Here is a 26,367-nt window from a genome sequence, read left to right on the forward strand (position 1 = left end):
TTTGAGACCAGTAAGTACACAGATCTCTGTCATTTGAGACCAGTAAGTACACAGATATGTGTCATTTGAGACCAGTAAGTACACAGATCTGTCATTTGAGACCAGTAAGTACACAGATCTCTGTCATTTGAGACCAGTAAATACACAGATCTCTGTCATTTGAAACCAGTAAGTACACAGATCTGTCATTTGAAACCAGTAAGTACACAGATCTCTGTCATTTGAAACCAGTAAGTACACAGATCTCTGTCATTTGAAACCAGTAAGTACACAGATCTGTCATTTGAGACCAGTAAGTACACAGATCTGTCATTTGAAACCAGTAAGTACACAGATCTGTCATTTGAAACCAGTAAGTGCACAGATCTCTGTCATTTGAGACCAGTAAGTACACAGATCTGTCATTTGAAACCAGTAAGTACACAGATCTGTCATTTGAAACCAGTAAGTACACAGATCTCTGTCATTTGAAACCAGTAAGTACACAGATCTGTCATTTGAAACCAGTAAGTGCACAGATCTCTGTCATTTGAGACCAGTAAGTACACAGATCTGTCATTTGAAACCAGTAAGTACACAGATCTGTCATTTGAAACCAGTAAGTACACAGATCTCTGTCATTTGAAACCAGTAAGTACACAGATCTGTCATTTGAAACCAGTAAGTACACAGATCTCTGTCATTTGAGACCAGTAAGTACACAGATCTCTGTCATTTGAGACCAGTAAATACACAGATCTCTGTCATTTGAGACCAGTAAATACACAGATTCAAGTGTTGAACAGTTTGGCAATTTTATGTTTATTAGACCAGTGACGAAATGTCAAACACTCTCTGAAACTGAAACTACTGTAGGCGTTTACGAAATTCCACAACCGTGAATTTGTATAAATACAGGTACATAAAATGACACCGAATGAGCAGTTCTCTAAACACAAATCTTTACAAGTTTTCCACTTGTCTAAATCCGCTTAAGTCCACATAGCAGTCGGACAGCCGGATGATGACTAACGTAACGTTCCTTTGAGTCTCAACACGGGGCCTCACCTGCCCTCCTGTCTCAAAGCGGCCCCTGGTCCCCTCCCCTGTCCCCGCGGGGCTCAGAGCCCCGGCCCTCCGGCAAAGATGAGCTCCAGGGCAGCCTGGATGTCCCCCTCTGTGGCCTGCAGCGCCCGCAGCATCAGCTCCTCGTCCTGGATGCCCATGTCCCTCAGCTGCTGCATCTGGGACTGCCACCGGCCCTGGCAAGCACGCACACACAAACGCACGCACGCACGGAAAATGTCAAAGGAGGTTGATTTATCCGTTTAGGTTTTAGGTTTATTTATTTTGCACGTAGTACAAAAAATCACACCCGTGTGAACTGAGTGGTGTAAGGTCACATGGGTCTGACGTAATGAAATCATGTCTGACGTAATAAAATCACACCCGGGTGAACAGGGTGAACATAGCAACCATGCTCATTTTTTCTGCACTAACAAAGCCAGTTGTGTCTGACGTAATGAAATCACACCCGGGTGAACAGGGTGACCGTAGCAACCATGCTCATTTTTTCTGCACTAACAAAGCCAGTTGTAGGAGTGGTTTACACCACTCAAAAATAGACAATAACATATCAAAGAACAAAAATACAATGCAAGGAAGGGAAGAAGCCAGCTGGCTTATTTGGAATCCTTTCCTGTATGGAAGAGGTCATTGATTTAAACAGATTAAAAGTTCATTAAGAACAATACAAAAGTCTACAAGTTGGCAAAAGGGGGCAGATGTGCAATAAAGAAATAAAAACACAGATTGCACAACAAAGGGAAATAAACAATACAACAAACACACAAAAGAAAATATAACACATCAAAGTAAATCATGTAATCTACAGAGGAAGAAATAAGATATTTCTTTAGATATTTCTTTGAATATTGGCAAGGATAATGAGGATTTAAGTGAAGCATCTAGGGAATTCCATAGATGAGGGCCTCTAAATTTGATTATCCAATGAACAGAATAACTCCAGTCTAATTAGCCCTTCACTAAGTCCCTCCCCAACCCATCCTTGTCCAATAGGCACGTTAGCAGCGAAGAAAGCTTGACCTGCATAGCAACCGTTGCTAAACTATTTGGATTGGCATTGGACAATCGCTTTTTGGGGTGGGCTAATTCAAAAGTCTAGAATTCCCTCTTGGGGGCAGATGGCAATACGTGACATTACGTACTGCTGCCACACAAATAATACTAGTATTATGATAACCAAACACACATTTAAGTATCACTTCTTATTCTGTCTCAAACCATTGTTTAGTGGCAAGAATTCAAGATCACATTATGGTATCAAATGATTTTGTAAATCATGTAAAGTGAACATATATGGAGGTGTGATGTCACGAGGCGTGACCATATATGGATGGGGTGATGTCACGAGGTGTGACCATATATGGAGGCGTGATGTCACGAGGCGTGACCATATATGGAGGCGTGATGTCACGAGGCGTGACCATATATGGAGGCGTGATGTCACGAGGCGTGACCATATATGGAGGCGTGATGTCACGAGGCGTGACCATATATGGAGGCGTGGGGACTAACTAACTACACGGGCGGGAGATGCAGGTTTATTGGGAGGGGCAAGACATAAAAGGTGATAATAAATGAACTATTTGCTTCCGTTTCAATGTTAATTTAATCTATAGAGGTTTCTGGTTCTCTCTAGACAGGTCAGGTCAGAGGTCAGGGGTCAGGACAGGACACAGGTCCTAGTGCAGTGGTTCTCTCTAGCCAGGTCAGGTCAGGAGTCAGGACAGGACACAGGTCCTAGTGCAGTGGTTCTCTCTAGTCAGGTCAGAGGTCAGGTCAGGACACAGGTCCTAGTGCAGTGGTTCTCAAACCTTTTAGGCTCGGGTCACCACCTGTAAATAACATGTTCATCTACGCCTGGCACTGATGAATTGCATCGTCGTTACTTTGTAGCATCTTTTGTCATATTAACGGCACGCAAATATGTAAATCTATTCCCCCAAAGACACAATAAGTCACGAGGCAAACTGGAGGGAATATTTGTTTCAATTAGGACAGACCGAAACTAACGTTTATACCTGGCGTTTAGCCACTTAAACCCCAGCATTCCTATTCTGGGGGGGTTGGGGGGGGGACGACAACAAATAGCAGATCTAAAAGCTCACTTGTGAGCTTGTAGATCTGCTATTTTTGGTGAAGAGACTTGGTGTACTGTAGACTGATAAAGAACACACCAAGCTTAACTCAAAGAGAAATTGATCAATTCCAAATACTGGTCAGAGGTAATATTAAAGTATTCCGAGGCACCCCTAGACTTGCGTCAAGGCACCCCCACTCCGAGAAGGCCTGTCCTAGTGTTCACCTGTAAGGCGTGTGAGGCACCCCTAGACTTGCGTCAAGGCACCCCCACTCCGAGAAGGCCTGTCCTAGTGTTCACCTGTAAGGCGGTCATGTTGGTGGCCTGCAGAGCTTGCTGTAGAGCCTGGCTGAAGAGGTCATTACTGACCGGGGTTCCTGAAGGGGCAACTCCAGAGGAGGGGTCCGCCTGCATGAGGGACAGAGAGAACATCATTATCATTATTATGAACTAATGCTTTTGTGTATGATTTTAACCCATTTTGACCTGAGATCAGATTCTAAAAATGTCTTCTACATCCTGACAGTTTTCTGAAAAAGCTATGTTTCTATGTCAGTCGTTCTTCGATTTTTCAAAAATAGCAGACCTACAAGCTGGCGCGCTACGATTTCCCAAGGAGCGGTGTGCTGCAGCCAAGGAGCGGTGTGCTGCAGCCAAGGAGCGGTGAGCCGCAGCCAAGGAGCGGTGAGCTGCAGCCAAGGAGCGGTGAGCCGCAGCCAAGGAGCGGTGTGCCGCAGCCAAGGAGCGGTGAGCTGCAGCCAAGGAGCGGTGAGCCGCAGCCAAGGAGCGGTGAGCCGCAGCCAAGGAGCGGTGAGCCGCAGCCAAGGAGCGGTGAGCCGCAGCCAAGGAGCGGTGAGCCGCAGCCAAGGAGCGGTGAGATGCAGCCAAGGAGCGGTGAGCCGCAGCCAAGGAGCGGTGAGCCGCAGCCAATGAGCGGTGAGCCGCAGCCAAGGAGCGGTGAGCCGCAGCCAAGGAGCGGTGAGCCGCAGCCAAGGAGCGGTGAGCTGCAGCCAAGGAGCGGTGAGCTGCAGCCAAGGAGCGGTGAGCTGCAGCCAAGGAGCGGTGAGCCGCAGCCAAGGAGCGGTGAGCCGCAGCCAAGGAGCGGTGTGCTGCAGCCAAGGAGCGGTGAGCTGCAGCCAAGGAGCGGTGAGCCGCAGCCAAGGAGCGGTGTGCCGCAGCCAAGGAGCGGTGAGCCGCAGCCAAGGAGCGGTGAGCTGCAGCCAAGGAGCGGTGAGATGCAGCCAAGGAGCGGTGAGCCGCAGCCAAGGAGCGGTGAGCCGCAGCCAAGGAGTGGTGAGCTGCAGCGGTGCCACACTCTGGAAATCTTTTGTAGGTGATCTGACCCACCTGATCCAACCATTGATAATGAGTGCCAAGCAGAGAGGCATTGGGTCCCATCTTTGATATGAGCCGGCCGGGCATCGGACCCCGACCTCCCAGTTTCAGGGCGAACACTCTAACCACAAGGCCACTGTCTGGTATGTACTGTGTACACATACTGCATCTGGTATGTACTGTGTACACATACCAGTTTGTGTTGAGCATTTATGCATGTTGGGAGTGTTGAGTATTTATTCTGTGCCGGTGCATACGAGCCTCTACATGTATGGGAGTAGGACTGGGCGATATGTCTTCCAAACAATTACATCATTTCAGATTTTTGCATCAGGCGTAGATTTTCGTCCACTCCATCTATTTACGTCTCTGTACGTCTGTCTGTATGTTTGTACGTACTGTACTCGAAGACCGTACGCCCCCACGGACTTCAAATTCGACACACACGTTCCACACCCCCACAGGGAGTGCAGTGCCCGGTGTCGAGTCGGTCGGACCCCACGGTTGTCCAGAACCGCCACAAAAGAGGGAGAGACAAATGCACCATGGGGAGTGTTACAGAGAATGGGCGAGGGAGGGAGAGACAGTGAGAACGAATGGAAAGAGGGAGGTAACATAATGTATATCCACACTCACAGTGGGTCTGTTCTATTCCCATCTTATTCTGCTATAAGACGGGAAGACCTCATGTCATCTCATCAATTTGTTGCAGTAGCTTTCCTCCCTTGTGCTCTCTCTGTTCTCTCCGTGCTCTCTTGCAGAACGGAGAGAATGGGAGAGAGAGCTAATTCTATAGCGTCCAGGCAGGACAAAGTGGAACTGACCCAGCAGCCAGTACGAGTGTGAGTGTGTGTTACAGTAGCTACTTCATTTCCTTCACTCCCTCTTTCTCCATTGTTACAGTAGCTTTCCTTCCTTGTGCTCTCTCCGTTCTCTCTTGCAGAACGGAGAGAGAGAGAGAGAGCGAGAGAGAGCGAGAGAGATAATTCAGGGGGGGCTCAGACCCCCCTCCGTCGACTGTAGGTAAGGTCTGCTAATCAGAACTGACCTAGCAGCCAGTACGAGTGTGTGTTACAGTAGCTACTTCATTTCCTTCACTCCCTCTTTCTCCATTGTTACAGTAGCTTTCCTTCCGTGTGCTCTCTTGCTCTCTCCATTCTCTCTTGCAGAACAGAGAGAGAGAGAGAGAGAGAGAGAGAGAGAGAGAGAGAGAGAGAGAGAGAGAGAGACAATTCTACACCCAGCTCGCCTGTGGTGTGGGTGTGGGTACTGTATTATAGTGGTGAAGAACATCTTTAGCGCCCTTACCCCTTCGTCCTCCCACTCGATGAACTCCCTGCTTTCTTTTTGGTCGCGTTGTCTTCAACTAAAGTTGCTTTATTACTTTCTAGCCCATTATAACAAATATTTAACCTGCCCCCCAGCCCGACCCAACCGGTACGGGTTAAAGTGGTAAAGAACATCTTTAGCGCCCTTACCCCTTCGTCCTCCCACTCGATGAACTCCCCGCTTTCTTTTTGGTCGCGTTGTCTTCAACTAAAGTTGCTTTATTACTTTCTAGCCCATTATAAAAAATATTTAACCTGAACCCCAGCCCGACCCAACCGGTACAGGTTAAAGTGGTGAACAACATCTTTAGCGCCCTTACCCCTTCGTCCTCCCACTCGATGAACTCCCTGCTTTCTTTTTGGTCGCGTTGTCTTCAACTAAAGTTGCTTTATTACTTTCTAGCCCATTATAAAAAATATTTAACCTGAACCCCAGCCCGACCCAACCGGTACAGGTTAACCCATTTTGACCTGAGATCAGATTCTAAAAATGTCTTCTACATCCTGACAGTTTTCTGAAAAAGCTATGTTTCTATGTCAGTCGTTCTTCGATTTTTCAAAAATAGCAGACCTACAAGCTCGTAGCGCTTGTAGATCTGCTATTTTTCAATAGCTAAAGCATAACATAATGCTAACACCAAAAGGGGTTCCCGCCGAAAATGGGTTAAACACATTTCATAGGACCAGTGACGGTCGCGAAACATATTAACTGCATTTGTTATTTCCTCCGCCATCAGCACTTTGGCGGTCTGTTTGGGGTGCTGTAGCTCTGTCGTCGATCACTGTGCACCTCCTCCCACACCAAGCATATCATTTTGCTCTTGGGAGACATTTCATTTCTGAGGCCGTTCTTCCGAGAAGCTTGGCGAACATTAGCGGAACTCATTCTCATTCACTGCGAGCACAGTTGAGTGCACTGCTTGCTCTTAAAAGGTAATGAAAAGCTATTATTTGGTTGCTCATGATTGAATCCACCCCTACACACACACCCACTGATAATAATATTAAGTCCAGAGTGGTATAAAGAGAGAGTGGCGACAATAGAAGTCCAACAATACTTAACCCATTTTGGGCGGGAACCCCTTTTGGTGTTTTAAACATTATGTTATAATGTAGCTATTGAAAAATAGCAGATCTACAAGCTCATATCGCGCCACTCGGTGGCGCGCTATGAGCTTGTGACAGTCTATTGACAGTCTAGCTGTCAATGGTGTCACTGGTCGCTAGCTGTACTAAACACTGTAGCCTCAGAGCAAGCCAACAAACAACATGGCGCCCAGAACGAGTCCTTCTAAGGCAGGCTCTGCCCAAACTCCACCCATTTCTCTTTCCCTATACTGTACAATTACAATACTGGTGGTCCTCAAACTTTTTTTTAAATTTCAAGGACCACTTATAATACCATGAATAAATGGTTCCATTTGTACACTCTCAGAGTTACAGAACTGTGAGGATTATATTTTAACCACATACAGGAACTGAGGAATTGGACCGTTAACCAATAAACATAAACCATGTAAATATTGGTTTTCCACTCGTGAGGTCGGATTAAAGTTTTATTAAGGCCAAAACCCGTGACCGGATGTTGCTTATGTTACTTAGGAGTGTGTGTTGTGACGGACCAGATCCGGTCTCGGAAACAACAGGATCACCGCGACCACTACAGCGTTGGCTATGGGCCGTCGAATAAACCTTGTTTTGACCAGAAATGCCATCTAGGACAAGGAATGGGCGAATAAAGGCGATCGAAAGAAACAGATAGTCGGTAGTCGGGATGCGTGCACAGTTCAAGCTATTTACATCTTCACCTAGCAACCCAGTGCTAATGTAAGTAGCCACACGACTCCATCGATCATAATTCATAAACACAATAAAAGACCAATTGCCGTACATCTATGGCATAGGCGTTAAAATGGTTAACATAATACGAGCAGGATTAAGTCAGAGCTATTTGTTGTAAATATGGGTTTCGATACATTTCCAGTTAATTTCCCCAGGCCTAGTGTGACCATGTCGTTCTCATGTGGTGAAAGGATCTCCTCTACTCACCTGACTGGCTGTGGTGGGGGTGACTATGTGGTTCTCATGTACTCACCTGACTGGCTGTGGTGGGGGTGACTATGTGGTTCTCATGTACTCACCTGACTGGCTGTGGTGGGGGTGACTATGTGGTTCTCCTGTACTCACCTGACTGGCTGTGGTGGGGGTGACTATGTGGTTCTCATGTACTCACCTGACTGGCTGTGGTGGGGGTGACTATGTGGTTCTCATGTACTCACCTGACTGGCTGTGGTGGGGGTGACGGCGCTGCTGTCGGGGGTGCTGGCCAGGGCCAGGGCGGTGGCCAGCTCGCTCTGGGTGATGGGCCGAGGTCCAGTGGCTCCGCTGTGGCTCAGAGACACCGGACGCATACCTACTGCCCCCGATCTGCCCGAGGGACCTGCCTGGTTCTGGTCACACACACACACACACACACAAAACATTTTATAGTCTAAGGCAGTGATTCCCAAAGTGGGGTCCGGGGACCCCCAGGGGTACCTGAGGGAGTTCCAGGGGGTCCCCAGCTAAATGATAGTTTGGAACCAAATGGACCATTAGGGTCTGTAACTCAGAGAGTGTACAAATGGAACCAAATGGACCCGTTAGGTCCATTTGTACACTCTCCGAGTTAAATTAACATAGATTTTACAATATAAATTGGGGGTCCCAGAGATAAAAAGGGGGTGTATGTCAAACTGGGGGTCCTTGAAATTAAACAGGTTGAGAATCACTGGCTTTCACTGCTAGAGCCGTCAAAATCTTCTCTTATGGGGGGTCCCTGGCGTATATTTTTCAAATGGGGGTCCGCGGGCTCATCAGTGTCCATTTGGGGGTCCTTGACATGAAAAGGTTTGGGAACCCCTGGTCTAAGGACCGGGCTACACTGGGGACGGAATTGGCTCAACAATAGTAAGCTGCCACTATAATCAATGGAACCCTAGCCTGGATTCCAGCATGATTCGCTGCGTTCCGTGGATTTGTCACTCCGCTACTCAGTCTGGCCAGCAGGCAGCAGACTCACATTTTAACGTCACCTGCTACATACATAGCCACATTGTTGCTGATACGTCATTAGCCAGCACCACTCTATCTATCCATGCTTCTCACTGTTTTTTATTAAATAATTTTTATCCCATGATTTTGTAACCCATTTTTCACCTGTGTCAATTATCTAATGTGATCCTGGGCTCTACACACCCTCCGCCAACCTAGTCCCCATATATGGGGGACATGGGGAGAGCAACGTACTTGAACTCATGCTTCCTTCATGCCCGAGTGACAGTTGCTCCTTTTACACCTGACAGGGGGGAGTTTCCCTGGTTGGACGTAGCGCGTGGAAGGAACGCGTTATTCCAACCAGTTCCTTTCCCCTCCATCAGGCGCCCCGGCTGGCCAGGGGGAGGCAGTTTAGAGACCATGCTTCTCACTGTTGAAAGAAATAGTGCCAGTTCGAGACTAAACCTAAAGGTTAATAAGTAAACACTAATTTGATTCAGTAGTCCACTGTCAGATGCATTAGTACCAAAACACTGCCGGCTGTGTGAGGTGATTTTAGTGAATGATAAGTGGATGTTGCAGGGCAGGCAACACATTTGTTTTTGTTGGCTTTTTATGCCTTTATTGTAGTAGAATAGATAGACAGGAAATGGGGAGAGATGGGGAGTGACACACATTACCCCATTTTGACCTGAGATCAGATTCTAAAAATGTCTTCTACATCCTGACAGTTTACTGAAAAAGCTATGTTTCTATGTCAGTCGTTCTTCGATTTTTCAATAGCTAAATTATAACAATGTTTAAAACACCAAAAGGGGTTCCCGCCCAGAATGGGTTAAAGGCCGCTGGCTACATTGGACGCTACGGACCGAGGCAGAGCAGCTACATTGGACGCTACGGACCGAGGCAGAGCAGTTTGACCGCTAGGCCAACGCTACGGACCGAGGCAGAGCAGTTTGACCGCTAGGCCAACGCTACGGACCGAGGCAGAGCAGCTTGACCGCTAGGCCAACGCTACGGACCGAGGCAGAGCAGTTTGACCGCTAGGCCAACGCTACGGACCGAGGCAGAGCAGTTTGACCGCTAGGCCAACGCTACGGACCGAGGCAGAGCAGTTTGACCGCTAGGCCAACGCTACGGACCGAGGCAGAGCAGCTTGACCGCTAGGCCAACGCTACGGACCGAGGCAGAGCAGTTTGACCGCTAGGCCAACGCTATGGACCGAGGCAGAGCAGCTTGACCGCTAGGCCAACGCTACGGACCAAGGCAGAGCAGTTTGACCGCTAGGCCAACGCTACGGACCGAGGCAGAGCAGTTTGACCGCTAGGCCAACGCTACGGACCGAGGCAGAGCAGTTTGACCACTAGGCCAACGCTACGGACCGAGGCAGAGCAGTTTGACCGCTAGGCCAACGCTACGGACCGAGGCAGAGCAGTTTGACCGCTAGGCCAACGCTATGGACCGAGGCAGAGCAGTTTGACCGCTAGGCCAACGCTACGGACCGAGGCAGAGCAGTTTGACCGCTAGGCCAACGCTACGGACCGAGGCAAAGCAGTTTGACCGCTAGGCCAACGCTACGGACCGAGGCAGAGCAGTTTGACCGCTAGGCCAACGCTACGGACCGAGGCAGAGCAGTTTGACCGCTAGGCCAACGCTACGGACCGAGGCAAAGCAGTTTGACCGCTTGGCCAACGCTACGGACCGAGGCAGAGCAGTTTGACCGCTAGGCCAACGCTACGGACCGAGGCAGAGCACTTTGACCGCTAGGCCAACGCTACGGACCGAGGCAGAGCACTTTGACCGCTAGGCCAACGCTACGGACCGAGGCAGAGCAGTTTGACTACTACCATAAACTTAAATGCAATGCACTTTTTATGGGTCTTCCTAAAAGTAACAAAGCCCAGTGAAAGGTTACAGCTTATTCAGAACTCTGCTGCTAGTGCTAATAAAAAAACATAAAAGACACATCAATCTAGTCTTAACTACCGTAGACTCCTGTGTCTTCCAGAGGCTTGTTTGGAAAGCGCTCAATGAGTAGCTGGCCAGATTTCCTGTCATTTTATTATCCTACACAAGTGGCAAGCCCAATGGTTCCCGACCTTTTCTGGATCAGGGCCCACTTGATGGAATTGCTTTAAGTGTTCGTGGCCCTCCCATCTGACCACTCAATTCTGAATGGCTGCCTCACGACAATAGCTTTTAAGGCACTTGTTTATGTTACCATAGGTAGGTTAGGTATGGCATGCTGCAAACAAGCAGCACACAACGAACACATTGCGGCAGAAGCCTTCGTCAGCGTTGTATACTGTTAAGTGGTCAGATGGGTGGCCACGTCCACTTCCAGAGCGTGTTTATTTTAACTTCATATTTTCCATATTTTGAAAATTGCTCTAATCTGCATGTCAGGTGATGACATGCACATTACATGCACAATATAATTTCATTTTCTTTCTTTTATTTATAATGGGCTTCGGTGGCAACGAGGGCCAAAACTGGTGTTCACCAGGTGGCACTGAATGAGTTTAATGAACAACCAATCGATTGTGTTCCCGCCTTGGATCTTGGATCAATGGAACCAACCTAAGTTCCCATTTATCAGTATCACAATGAAGACATTTTCAAGGTTTTTAAAAGGATCCCTGGCTAATAAGACAAATATGCCTTAAAACATTATACTTGCCCTCTACTCAACTAAAATAAAAAAATAAAAACACCTTAAATATTTTATTTCTTTCATAAATAGAGTAGACATATGACATCATCCACAGGAGCAGTTCCTATTGAGTGAAATATTTTCTTTTTATGAAAGAAATAAAATATTTAAAAGTTTTTATTTTAGTTATAGAGGGCAAGTATGATGTTTTAGGCCATTTTGGGTGGGAACCCCTTTTGGTGTTAGCATTATGTTATGCTTTAGCTATTGAATAATAGCAGATCTACAAGCTCATAGCGCGCCACCGAGTGGCGCGCTACGAGCTTGTAGGTCTGCTATTTTTGAAAAATCAAAGAACCACTGACATAGAAACATAGCTTTTTCAGAAAACTGTCAGGATGTAGAAGACATTTTTTTAATCTGATCTCAGGTCAGAATGGGTTAAGGCATATTTGTCTTATTAGCCAGGGATCCTTCTAAGAAGAATTACCATGATTGTCTTTACATTTTATATCGATGTTATATTATCATTCAAACTTTGTGTTTTGCCAATTATTTGGGGCACCCACTTACAATATCCTCACAGCCCACAGGCTCGGCCTCTGAATCGCCATCTTAGATCCTGTACTGCAGGCTTCCTAGATATGCATAAACCCTTCCGGTTTAAACTAGTGTTGACTGTTAATCTTTTCCATCTGTTAACTCTCTGTTATCAACTATCTGTCTCGCCCATGAGTGACGCACTCATCGCTTCAAGAAGGAGCAACACAGGAGGGGCGGCTGTGGCTCAGGAGGTAGAGCAGGTCGTCCAATGATCCATGGGTCGGCGGTTCGAATCCAGGCTCCTCCTGACCACATGTCGAAGTGTCCTTGGGCAAGACACTGAACCCTACATTGCCTCCAATGAGTTGGTCGGTGTGAACTTGCCACCATTGGTGTGTGAATGTGGGAAGTGAGGACGCTGGCGTCGACTGTTCACCGCTTCACCTCCCAATGTATGAATGAATGAACCATTGTAAAGCGCTTTGAGCACTTGGAAAAGCGCTATAAAAATGCAATTAATTATTATTATTATTATTATTATTAGGAGGCATCGCTTGTTTTTCTCAAAATCACAATGGAGTACATGCACAGTACACAGAATAACTGCGTTACCGATGATACAGATTCAGGCTCCGTTCCATTTAGTGTGCAGTTGTTCTCAAACATTTTAATTTCAAGGACCCCCATAATTCTGTACAAATGGAATCAAATGGGTCCATTTGGTTCCATTTGTACACTCTCAGAGTTACACACGTACGGGGCCACGCGTACGGGACACCCTGCTTGTTTAGCCATGGTCTGACCCTGTCAATGCGCTCTCCGTTGGCAGCGGTCTGACCTCTATCCGTTGGCAGTGGTCTGACCTCTATCCGTTGGCAGTGGTCTGACCTCTATCCGTTGGCAGTGGTCTGACCTCTATCCGTTGGCAGTGGTCTGACCTCTATCCGTTGGCAGTGGTCTGACCTCTATCCGTTGGCAGTGGTCTGACCTCTATCCGTTGGCAGTGGTCTGACCTCTATCCGTTGGCAGTGGTCTGACCTCTATCCGTTGGCAGTGGTCTGACCTCTATCCGTTGGCAGTGGTCTGACCTCTATCCGTTGGCAGTGGTCTGACCTCTATCCGTTGGCAGTGGTCTGACCTCTATCCGTTGGCAGTGGTCTGACCTCTCCAGTATGGCCTGGCCCTGTCAATGCACTCTCCGTTGGCAGTGGTCTGACCTCTCCAGTATGGCCTGGCCCTGTCAATGCGCTCTCCGTTGGCAGTGGTCTGACCTCTATCCGTTGGCAGCGGTCTGACCTCTATCCGTTGGCAGAGGTCTGACCTCTCCAGTATGGCCTGGACCTGTCAATGCACTCTCCGTGGGCAGAGGTCTGACCTCTCCACTATGGCCTGGCCCTGTCAATGCGCTCTCCGTTGGCAGTGGTCTGACCTCTCCAGTATGGCCTGGCCCTGTCAATGCGCTCTCCGTTGGCAGTGGTCTGACCTCTCCAGTATGGCCTGGCCCTGTCAATGCGCTCTCCGTTGGCAGAGGTCTGACCTCTCCAGTATGGCCTGGACCTGTCAATGCGCTCTCCGTTGGCAGAGGTCTGACCTCTCCAGTATGGCCTGGACCTGTCAATGCGCTCTCCGTTGGCAGAGGTCTGACCTCTCCAGTATGGCCTGGACCTGTCAATGCGCTCTCCGTTGGCAGAGGTCTGACCTCTCCAGTATGGCCTGGACCTGTCAATGCGCTCTCCGTTGGCAGTGGTCTGACCTCTCCACTATGGCCTGGCCCTGTCAATGCGCTATCCGTCGGCAGTGGTCTGACCTCTATCCGTTGGCAGTGGTCTGACCTCTATCCGTTGGCAGTGGTCTGACCTCTCCAGTATGGCCTGGCCCTGTCAATGCGCTATCCGTCGGCAGTGGTCTGACCTCTATCCGTTGGCAGTGGTCTGACCTCTATCCGTTGGCAGTGGTCTGACCTCTCCAGTATGGCCTGGCCCTGTCAATGCGCTATCCGTCGGCAGTGGTCTGACCTCTATCCGTTGGCAGTGGTCTGACCTCTATCCGTTGGCAGTGGTCTGACCTCTCCAGTATGGCCTGGCCCTGTCAATGCGCTATCCGTCGGCAGTGGTCTGACCTCTATCCGTTGGCAGTGGTCTGACCTCTATCCGTTGGCAGTGGTCTGACCTCTCCAGTATGGCCTGGCCCTGTCAATGCGCTATCCGTCGACAGTGGTCTGACCTCTATCCGTTGGCAGTGGTCTGACCTCTATCCGTTGGCAGTGGTCTGACCTCTCCAGTATGGCCTGGCCCTGTCAATGCGCTCTCCGTTGGCAGTGGTCTGACCTCTATCCGTTGGCAGTGGTCTGACCTCTCCAGTATGGCCTGGCCCTGTCAATGAGCTCTCCGTTGGCAGTGGTCTGACCTCTATCTGTTGGCAGTGGTCTGACCTCTCCAGTATGGCCTGGACCTGTCAATGCGCTATCCGTCGACAGTGGTCTGACCTCTATCCGTTGGCAGTGGTCTGACCTCTATCCGTTGGCAGTGGTCTGACCTCTCCAGTATGGCCTGGCCCTGTCAATGCGCTCTCCGTTGGCAGTGGTCTGACCTCTATCCGTTGGCAGTGGTCTGACCTCTCCAGTATGGCCTGGCCCTGTCAATGAGCTCTCCGTTGGCAGTGGTCTGACCTCTATCTGTTGGCAGTGGTCTGACCTCTCCAGTATGGCCTGGACCTGTCAATGCGCTCTCCGTTGGCAGTGGTCTGACCTCTCCAGTATGGCCTGGCCCTGTCAATGCACTCTCCGTTGGCAGTGGTCTGACCTCTCCAGTATGGCCTGGCCCTGTCAATGCACTCTCCGTTGGCAGTGGTCTGACCTCTCCAGTATGGCCTGGCCCTGTCAATGCACTCTCCGTTGGCAGTGGTCTGACCTCTCCAGTATGGCCTGGCCCTGTCAATGCACTATCCGTTGGCAGTGGTCTGACCTCTCCAGTATGGCCTGGCCCTGTCAATGCGCTCTCCTTTGGCAGTGGTCTGACCTCTCCAGTATGGTTGACTTTATTGAATGTACCCCAGGACATTTTATTAGCCCACGGAAACCCTCATATAAACACAGGTGGTGTTGTGGCTTTGACTGACTAATGTGTTGGTTTGGAGACGTTGTAACTCACAGACTGGAAGTCTTCATCGTCATCAGACATGCCCTCGAACATAAATCCTCCTGCAAGACAAAGGACGGAGCAAATGTTACTGGTTATGATGGTATTAACAGGAATACATATGTAATGTATATACTGTATGTATCTTGAAAACTACTGGCTTAACCCATTTTGACCTGAGATCAGATTCTAAAAATGTCTTCTACATCCTGACAATTTTCTGAAAAAGCTATGTTTCTATGTCAGTCGTTCTTTGATTTTTCAAAAATAGCAGATCTACAAGCTCATAGCGCGCCACCGAGTGGCGCGCTATGAGCTTGTAGATCTGCTATTTTTTAATAGCTAAAGCATAACATAATGCTAACACCAAAAGGGGTTCCCGCCCAGAATGGGTTAATCGTCATAGAATTATTGTGCACTTTCATGAATGCCAGACATCGGCAACCTACTGTACTGAGTTTGGTGACTCAATGGCCTTTCCAGTGTAAGGCCAGCATTTCCACTTACACACAGGATCTGTTTGGTGGAATGCCTTAACCATTTGAGTGACCTCATGTCCCGTCCTCTGGCACCCCCCTCAGGCCAAAATATCAACTCTTCACACAAGATATGTCATCATAATGTAATAGATTATGACAGAACAGCTTCTGGGATGAACCTTGTTGTTTTTGTTGACCCCATGGCTATACACGCCTTGAATAATGTCCTTATGTATATATAATGCACAGTACACAGCAGCTGCTATGCGCGCGCGCACACACACACACACACACACACACACGTGCACGCACGCACGCACGCACGCACGCACGCACGCACGCACGCATGGAAGCACAAAGCTGCCACAATTCAAATGAAATGGCAAATATGAAAAGTCAATTGAAATAAGAGAAATGTTTTTTCATTTTCAGGTCATTAACGCATTTCTTGGGACAAAAATAAATCTAAAATGCAATAGCATTTACATTTAATCTACAGATGTGCTCATTCTATGACACAATTCAAATTATAAATAAATATCATTTGAATTTCAATTTTCAAAAAATGCCAGCAAATTAGTGGGCAATATTAAAATGAAAATGCAATTTAGAATATTCAAATGAAATAAGAGAAATGCTTTTTAATGGTTGGTTAGTTAATGGTTAGTTAGTGGTTGGTTAGTTAATGGTTAGTTAATGGTTGGTTACCTGGCATGTCGCTGTAGGAACTGTGTTACTGATGTGTGTTAGTTGGTTAATGGTTGGTTAGTTAATGGTTAGTTAGTGGTTGGTTACCTGGCATGTCGCTGTAGGAGCTGGACGAGACGTTACGGGAGGAGCTGGCGCTGGCCTGGGCAGGCATGCTACCCGCTACAGAGTGCAGCACTAAGATGATGGCGTTCACCAGCGCAGGGTGAGAACTGATCAACCTAAAGACACACAACATACACACAGTTTACTCCATCTGTGTATATTAGGCATGCATTTATTCTGTATAGAGAGTGTTGGCAAGGAAACAAGGCTCAGCATCTCTATGTTATTTTAGTCTGCCGAAAAAGGTTTGGGAACCACTGCTCTACACCAGGGGTTCCCAAAGTGGGGTCCGGGGACCCCCAGGGGTACCTGAGGGAGTTCCAGGGGGTCCCCAGCTAAATGATAGTGTGGAACCATTTGTACACTCTCCGAGTTAAATTAACATTGATTTTACAATATAATTTGGGGGTCCCAGAGATAGAAATGGGGTGTCCGTAGACTAATGCATGTCAAACTGGGGGTCCTTGAAATTAAACGGGTTGAGAATCACTGGCTTTCACTGCTAGAGCCGTCAAAATCTTATCTTATGGGGGGTCCCTGGCGTATATTTTTCAAATGGGGGTCCGCGGGCTCATCAGTGTCAATTTGGGGGTCCTTGACATGAAAAAGGTTTGGGAACCGCTGCACTACACCACACTGGCGTTGGATTCTCAGTGGAGTGCTAAATACTAACCCCCCCCCCCCCCCCCCCCCCCAGAGATCAAAAGGGTAGCACGTCTCAAATGTCCAAGTCAAGGAGGACAAAACACTCACATATTGATTTGGCTCACTTCTCATGTAATAGGAGCCAAACAGTTTGGGATGGAAATCTACCAAGTGGCGTCCCCTGCTGGTTGTAATTGGCATAGTTCCACTCACTGTACTCCTTCACTGTGTGTCATGTCGTGCCAACTATCATTAGAGCCCCGACCGATGACACATATTTGTGTCCGATGTCGAGTCCTAGACTACCAATTACCAATTTTTATAAAAGTACTAAATCAATTCTAATCATTTTGAAAAATGGGTCTGGTTCAAACGATATGAACAAATGTAAAAAGCACACTTACACGTCCAGCATGTTGGGGTCTGTGAACTGAACGAAAAGATCTTTGTCTTGGAGGACTCCTGCACAAAGCACAGTGATATCATTGCAATACAGTACATATGTTATTACATGCATGGGTAGATTGGACAGCATGGGAATGAACCTTTTACGTTTTTATTTTATACTTTGTTGTACGATGGCGTTGTGAGGCAAAGATATCTCATGAAGCGCTTGTCGGTCTGCTATTTTTGAACATTTTTGCCTATACTATACGAACATAGGGACACCAGGTTAAAAGTGGTTAAAGGACCACTTCACCACTTTTCAACTTATCTTCATATAATAGGTCCTCACTAATAGTCATGATAAAATGGCACGATATTCTTCTACTCAGTCTGTGTCTCATAGGAGGGCTGTGGGCAGTTTAGAAACCGTCTTCCAGTGAGATCATCATTAGGCAGATTTATTTTTAAACAAGATTTTTTTTACAAAAATGTTTAGATTTTCATTATCGTGAGAACGATGGCTTCCATTTTCGCATTGCAACTTTTCAGGACTAGAAAGCCTGCAGTTTATATTAGCTTGTATTCCCCATTGATGATGTCACTGGAAGACGGTTTCTGAACTGCCCACAGCCCTCCTATGAGACACAGACCGAGTAGAACAAAATTGCGCCATTTTTTCATGATTATTAGTGAGGACCTATTATATGAAGATAGGTTGAAAAGTGGTGAAGTGGTCCTTTAAGCGTTGATCAAACTGAACAGGGCTTACCCAGAGCTATTGGATCTGACCTGAGACCCGGCGTAGCGACAATGATCAAACTGAACAGGGCTTACCCAGAGCTATTGGATCTGACCTGAGACCCGGCGTAGCGACAATGATCAAACTGAACAGGGCTTACCCAGAGCTATTGGATCTGACCTGAGACCCGGCGTAGCGACAATGATCAAACTGAACAGGGCTTACCCAGAGCTATTGGATCTGACCTGAGACCTGGCGTAGCAACAATGATCAAACTGAACAGGGCTTACCCAGAGCGATTGGATCTGACCTGAGACCCGGCGTAGCGACAATGATCAAACTGAACAGGGCTTACCCAGAGCTATTGGATCTGACCTGAGACCCGGTGTACCAACAATGATCAAACTGAACAGGGCTTACCCAGAGCTATTGGATCTGACCTGAGACCCGGCGTAGCAACAATGATCTGGTCCAGAGATTCTTTGTTGGTCAGCATTTTGTATACCTGTGTGGGAAAACAGTGTGGTGTTATGAGCAGGGCAGGAATTTCACGGCGGCCACGGCGGCCATGGCCGTCGTTGCCCCTCTCTTTGGCCGTGTGCCCCTCGAAAAAGTATATGCCCATACGGCCACAGTGGCCGTGGTGCCCCGACCGGCGCCCACAGAAGTTCATTTTACCGTTTATCGCAATTTTCCAGTCATTACGGTAACCAATGTTCCCCTCACGTCCCGCGCAGAACAAATTTGTGTTGTAGTTGTGTTGCCATTTGCAAAGTGGTTTGATTATTTTGCGGTACTTTGCCTTAATAACTACCCCCGCTGCCGCTGGTCGTCATGACGCGCGCATACACACACACACACACACACCCGCACGCCTCCTCCTCCGCGCCACACATACACGCACTGACAGAGTAAACAGAGGGCATTTAGCCCACACGCTGCCTACTAGTGTAGCTAATCTAGCTATCCGGTCAAACTGCAACTATCACTCAAAACAAAACAATGTTTCCTACAGTTGCGACAGTGTGGCGGTCCTACGTCACATGTATTAACGTTGGTCGGACATGGTCCAGCTGATTTCCTTTTGTCTAATGCGAAACAGCGTGGCTGTCCATACAAGGAGGAGATCTACCGAATCTATCTAGCCCACCAAAACAAACATAAATGTACTTTTGCGTCGCATTATGGATAGCGACAGAAAGACACCATGGATATAATTAAACAATTGTTCCCCTGTGCACAGCACACACTGTCTCCAGGTAAGAACAAAAAACTGATTTGAAGCTGCACTTTCACTTTGTGTTGACTTACTGCAGAGTCCTCAGTCCTGCAGCGGTGCAGCCCCACAATGGAGAAATTATCTTATCTGTCACTAACCTCTCTACAATGCCATGTTATTCAATATATTAGTTTAGCACAAAATATAGGCTTTTCTAAACCAAGCCCTTATTCAAAAGTTATGTAGGCTGTCATTGTATTTTATGTGAATTAACTCAGTTTAACCCAATGATCCTCAGTCATTTAAATTTCAAGGACCCCCAAATTAAATTTATATTAATTAGCCTAGGGTGACAGCCTGACAGGGTCCTAGGCCATTTCATTATGATTTTCATCTCTGGACTGGGTCCCCAAAACATGTTTACAATATTTTACAACAGTAGCTACTTATATTTTGTTATTTAAAGCTGTGATTATTTATTTAAGAAGCACTGTTCTGAACCAATGTTCATCGGAAAATCATTTTTTAATTGATGGCCTTCATGCCCTGGCACTTGGCCTTGTGCCCTTAAAAAGTTGACCACACTAAAGGCCAAGTGGCCTTGCCCCTAAAAGGATGAAATTCCAGGCCTGGTTATGAGTAGTGTTGGCAGTAGCTCAGTCGAGACACTACTAATTAGGGAAAATAACGAATAGTCGCCTTAATCCTGCACATGTAGGCAAATCAAATAATCAAGAAGGTTTATATTTTACAATTTCTTAGACATGTATATTATCAATGAATCGACACAAAACAATTCTAATCAAACTTTTTTTTTTTTCCATAATTGCCTAAATTGATTAACCCATTTTGGGCGGGAACCCCTTTTGGTGTTGAAAAATAGCAGATCTACAAGCTCATAGCGCACCACCGAGTGGTGCGCTACGAGCTTGTAGGTCTGCTATTTTTGAATAATCGAAGAATAGCTTTTGTTAGGATGTAGAAGACATTGAAAAATAGCAGATCTACAAGCTCATAGCGCTACGAGCTTGCCTTGTAGGTCTGCTATTTTTGAAAAATCGAAGAACTACTGACATAGAAACATAGCTTTTGTTAGGATGTAGAAGACATTTTTAGAATCTGATCTCAGGTCAAAATGGGTTAATGGGATTTACCTGAAAACCCTGCATATGGTGCTGTGTAGGTACATGAGGGGTGGGACAGTAACAATATCTGTGGTATTGACTACTCACTGAGTCTTTGTAGGCAGAGTTGAGGGAGTGTAGAGCAGCATGGAACACCCTGAACTCTCTGGCTGCTGTAGTTCTGTTCACAGGCTCTAAGGATGGACAGAGACAGGGGAGGAAGCCATTAGTCATGTTTATTGTTGGTGGTGTTGTGAGTAGAGTGACCAGCCACTCAGCTCAGTGGCCTTGTGGTTAGAGTGTCCGCCCTGAAACTGGGAGGTCGGGGTTCGATCCCCGGCCGGGTCATACCAAAGACTGTAAAAATGGGACCCAATGCCACCCTGCTTGACACTCAGCATCAAAGGGTTGGATTGGGGGGTAAAATCTACTAATCAAATGATTCCCGAGCGCGGCGCACGCTGCGGCTCACCGATCCAAGAGATGGGTCAAATGCGGATTACAAATTTCACTGCGGTAACGTGTGTGACAAAAATCGTATGACTTTGACTTTGACTTAATCTGAATAGGTTTGCGGTGTAAGCTCCGAGGTAGCCTCGGAAACCCAGACGTTTTTATTTCCAGGGAGAAAAAAAAAAGTCTGGGTCCGAGTCCACTTCAATTCGGCATAGAGTAGCGCAAACGTCGATCACTCTCTGCTGATTTATGATCGTCTGCACCTTTGTTAAATTGACGCACACACGTACACACACACTCCTCTCTCTCTCTCTGTCGCTCTAATTAATTGGTCTCATGTCACGCAGCTGGGTCTAGATTCTCCCGGCGGATCCTGCCATAGAAAGCATAGGTGGACCCCAGGCTAGCTCCGAGGTAACAATCACTTGCCTATCATCGCGGGGCGCGGGTGGAAACCTCAAATCAGGATTCGAGCTTGCGGATCTAAGACGTTTGTATGACTCTGTAGTATGATCAACTATAGGCCATTAATACATTTTAAAATATGGTTTCTGCCCGACACCATAATAATGTGTGGCGGGGGCATGGTGGCACAGTCGGTAGTGCTGTCGCCTCACAGCTAGAAGGTCCTGGGTTCGATTCCCGCTGGGGACGCTGGGGGAGTGTTCTCTCCTCCGCGTCATCAGTGCCCATACCGAGGCGGGGTTGGCGAAAGGGCCTTTCTGTGTGGAGTTTGCATGTTCTCCCCGTGTCCCCTAGGGTAGGTACCCTCACAAAAAACATGCAGTAATCCTGGTCTCTAAACTGCCTCCCCCTGGCTAGCCGGGGCGCCTGATGGAGGGGAAAGGAACTGGTTGGAATAATGTGTTCCTTCCACGCGCTACGTCTGGCTGGGGAAAGTCTCCCCTGTCAGGTGTAAAGAAGCGACTTGGACTCCTCGTGCATATAAGGAAGCATGAGGTCAGTCTGCTGCCCCCCCAGGTTGGCAGAGGAAGTGTAGCGCCCAGGATTACATTAGATAATTGACACTGGGTGAAAAAATGGGATGCAAAATCGTGGAATAAAAATTATATAAGACAAATAATGTGTGGTATTATATTATATACACGGGGCGGCTGTGGCTCAGGAGGTAGAGCAGGTCGTCCAATGATCCCTGGGTCGGCGGTTCGAATCCCGGCTCCTCTTGGCCACATGTCGAAGTGTCCTTGGGCAAGACACTGAACCCTACATTGCCTCCAATGAGTCGGTCGGTGTAAGCTTGCCACCATTGGTGTGTGAATGTGGGAAGTGAGGACGCTGGCGTCGACTGTTCACCGCTTCACCTCCCAATGTATGAATGAATGAACCATTGTAAAGTGCTTTGAGCACTTGGAAAAGCGCTATAAAAATGCAATTCATTATTATTATTATTATTATTATATTATATTTTATGCATACCTGGGCTGGTCACCTGCTCCGGCCAGGTCTTTTTCAGAATGTGTACGGTGGCGCCCGGCTGGATTCCACAGGCATCCAACGTCAGCTCATCCTTCAGCTTTCTGCCACAGTGGACCAGCTCTGAAACAAACAACAGTCACTCTAAGCAGGAAATGCAATTAGTTTTTTCCTAAATCTGAAAAATAGCAGATCTACAAGCTTACAAAGCATCGCAAGTCGCGATGCGTTGTGAGCTTATAGATTGGCTACTTTACTACTTTTGCATGCCTAACAATGGTAGACGTAGCTGACACTGATGTTAAAAAAAACATGATCCACTGTTCATTTATCAATTTATATTAACCGTTTGACCGCTACCATTATTCAATCCCTCCGCCGCGTCCTGCCAGGGTTTTATCGCGCATGACACTTACTTTGAAGAGCCAAATATCCGTAATCGCATTTTACTATGAAACCATTCCGTGTGTGTTGACGAAGCTGGTGCTTGTTCTCTCGGTCGGTGGTGGAAAAAGTGGACCGCGAGTATCACAGCGCCTGCTACAGGCCGTTGAAAACGCTTGTCTGGGACAAAGCGACCCCTGCAATGTCGCTTCTGGAGATAAAGCCGTCTGAAAACAGCAGGCAATGTAAGTGGATGCGCGCGCATCTTCAAAATGGCCGCGGCCATTGGCTCAGAAGCATAACAGAGCTAACGAACGGTAGCTTTTAATACGATCGTATTAAAACATGCATTAAATAATACATCGCTGTTAAAACGGCTTTTCCGGGTGTGGCACCGTACGCTATTCTACGTGTCTATGTTCCTGGCAGGCCTCGTGCTAATATATACTGTCTATGTCGCTAGCGGAACATAACTGATCTACAAGCTTCGCATTGGGAGTTTGTGACGCGTTGTGACTGTGAGCTTGTTGTGAGATCAGTTTGTTTGCAGCAAGCACCACCAACACTGATACAGAGTTACAGACCAGTGATGCCTTGTCCTATTATCAGCGACTTTGGGCTTATTCTTCTGTGAAGTCACTTATAAATATTGGTAGTTGCGGATTGTGGTTTTTTGGGCTTCATTCCTAATGCCGTTTAAACCAGTGGTTTTTCATGTCAATTTAATATGCACTATCCTTTAGACAGTACTTAGTTTAGACTAGTCATTTGATTAGACCAGTCATTAGTCCTACAACTACAACCCATCTCAAACCCTCACCCTAACCCTAACCTCCCACGGGGCAGCACACCTAAACCTAACCTTAACCCATGTCTAACCAATGACTAGTCTAAACTAAGTATGCACCCCACAAGATTTGTGTATTTACAGTTGCACTTTTTTTTTTTAATCTCTAATATATATTTTCTTTTGAGCTTGTAGATAGCCAATGTATGTATATATTTACATGTAGGTTTAAAGTGTTCATGTGACTTCTTTTAACCCATTTTGACCTGAGATCAGATTCTAAAAATGTCTTCTACATCCTGACAGTTTTCTGAAAAAGCTATGTCTGCTATGTCAGTCGTTCTTCGATTTTTCAAAAATAGCAGATCTACAAGCTCATAGCGCGGCACCGAGTGCCGCGCTACGAGCTTGTAGATCTGCTATTTTTCAATAGCTAAAGCACAACATAACGCTTAAAACACCAAAAGGGGTTCCCACCCCAAAATGGGTTAAGCTTATATACCTGGTATGCTTATTTCTCTCATGAAACCTGGCACCAGTGATACGATACAGACCTATAAGATCAGGGTCCGGTATGGAGTCAGACAGCTGGGCGGCCACCAGCTGTTTGAGAGTACTGATCCGGTAGCCTCCTGGTGGTACGTCTCCTGGCATCATCTCAGGGAAGTGGAACGTGGACTTAGGCCGGTCCACCAGCTTCAGTGACAGGTGCCACTCCGACGACATCATGTCTACCTGCTACATACAACAGAATAGAATAGACTTTATTTGCCATTTGCAGAAGTGCATAGGAAATTTGGAGCACAGCTCCCAGAGGGCATCATTGTAAAAGAGACAGAAAAAAACAGATAAGACTAGGGAAAAAACAAACAATCGTAGAATAAATAAGTACTTCATATTCTACCTACCAACAGTGTAACTCAGCTATCATAATTCAGTTAATCTTTGATTCAGTAGAAACATTTGGAAAAAAAAACTGTTAGAAAAGCGTGTTGTGTGAGTGGAGATGCTCTCTGGCCTGTGGTGATCCGTAATGTGTCCCTTAGATCTGGTGCAACATGAATATGATCAAAGTTTTTCTGAAATAGCATAATGAATTTAATTTCGCAGAATTTCCAACAATTTGAACCAATTCAGTAGAATGTCTCATATGGAAGTGTATATTTGTACGTCAGTCTAAATGTTATGATGAATTGAACATGGTGGACCACTATTGTAAACAAGTGTAATGCTTTATGGTGTCGTTAACAGTTAACCGTTTTGTGCTTGAAATGTACTGAAATTATATCTGTTAATAAATACTTCAACCAATCAATCAACATTCGGCCAGAATAGCAGAATAGCTGGTGCCCCTTATTTTATCTACTTATCGTTTTATTGGTGTATTTTACTACTATTTTAACGGTGCATTAGAATATTTATTAATGGATTGAGATGACTTGACTGGACTATGACGGACTAACAGTTTTATGTCATGAAGTTGCCCCATCAGTGTTTTTTTTTCTCCTTTGTGTTTTGATTGATTGATTGAAGAATTTATTAACAGTTTGCAGAATTACAGTACATTTCAAGCACAAACTCAATACAAAGTGTTCTCTCGGTTGATACTGTTATATGTTGTGGTTGCACTAAACGGAATTTCGTTGTATGTCTCATACAGTGACAATAAAGATCTTATCTTATCTTATCTGAATTGAATTGAAATTGATGAATTGAACATGGTGGACCCTGTTGTAAACAAGTGTAATGCTTAATTGGGTCGTCCACTCACAGTTAACAGCCTTTGTATTGAGTTTGTGCTCGAAATGTACTGTAATTGTGCAAACTGTTAATACATATTTCAATCAATCAATCAATCTTACAAGCACACAACGTCGCGAGTCACAACGAGTTTGGGTGAAAAGGGTTGGTGTGTAGACTAGACTGAGAGAAAGGCAGACGCCAGGCTGTGGGACCAGAGTGGTTAAAAGTAATCCATCCAGCCGAGATAGCCATACGGAGTTAAAAACCATATGAACGCACGACGCATTATGTATATTATACTAATAATCGGCAAAACATTATGTGCTGATTTATAAACCTAATACGATTACAACAAGAGAAGATGTGCACACTCACCATGGTTATGTTTTGTTGACACTCCAGTCTCCACTTACTTCCTGGTTTTCTACGTAGTTTGTCACGTGGCTCGCTTTCCGGGAACCTGGATTTATTAGATGTTATAATAAAACTCTATTGATAAACCTCCATTAATTAAGCCTTATATTAAATGTTTGTATTATCGAGGTTCGCGTTTTTTTGTGTTTATCTAATGAGATGTTTTAGTCACTTATTATAATTTACAAAGTCACTTAAATGATAATGAATTGAATTGACTATAAATGTCTGCAGTAAAATGCACTACAGTGGAGTCTTTATCTCACCTGCATCGCAGACAAATCACGAAACATTAGCCTACACTTTTGCTATTGTATTTTAATTGTAACTTCAAGTTCACACACAGTGCAACGAGTGGACGTGGACGAAAATGAGAAAGTTGTAGCTATACAGGAAAGAGGAAACCATGATATGATCATGTTGTTATGTCTCCAAATCACCCTGATTGATTTTCCTCCTGCTGCAAGCATTGCTGATCTGGGAGATGGACACAGACTGACAGACACAACACTTTTTTTTCTTTTTAAATGATTTACATAATAGGCCTACTATAGTCCTATATAGGTTAT

The 26,367-nt window shown here is 46.4% G+C and overlaps 1 protein-coding gene across 3 annotated transcripts; it reads right to left on the bottom strand.

The window, feature by feature from the left end:
• Window positions 1-777: 777 nt before the first annotated feature.
• LOC306920868 (ubiquitin-like protein 7) lies at window positions 778-25,832 on the bottom strand. 3 transcript variants are annotated; one of them, XM_079497827.1, is made up of 12 exons: window positions 25,760-25,832; window positions 24,196-24,379; window positions 22,474-22,593; window positions 20,689-20,774; window positions 18,678-18,742; window positions 18,528-18,547; window positions 17,516-17,573; window positions 16,449-16,582; window positions 15,187-15,236; window positions 8,085-8,255; window positions 3,443-3,550; window positions 778-1,241 (listed from the first exon to the last, which is right to left on the bottom strand). In XM_079497827.1, exons 1-12 carry the CDS (start codon window positions 25,760-25,762, stop codon window positions 1,101-1,103), a joined length of 1,140 nt encoding a protein of 379 aa, XP_079353953.1. In that variant the 5' UTR covers window positions 25,763-25,832; the 3' UTR covers window positions 778-1,100. The 3 variants fall into 3 exon arrangements, with proteins under 3 accessions (XP_079353953.1, XP_079353954.1, XP_079353952.1); XM_079497828.1 differs by lacking the exon at window positions 18,528-18,547 and having other exon boundaries at window positions 778-1,229; window positions 18,658-18,742; XM_079497826.1 differs by lacking the exon at window positions 18,528-18,547 and having other exon boundaries at window positions 18,658-18,742.
• Window positions 25,833-26,367: the final 535 nt, after the last annotated feature.

This window comes from Electrona antarctica, assembly GCF_951216825.1.
Source record: "Electrona antarctica genome assembly, chromosome: 3".
NCBI classification, from domain to species: Eukaryota; Metazoa; Chordata; class Actinopteri; order Myctophiformes; family Myctophidae; genus Electrona; species Electrona antarctica.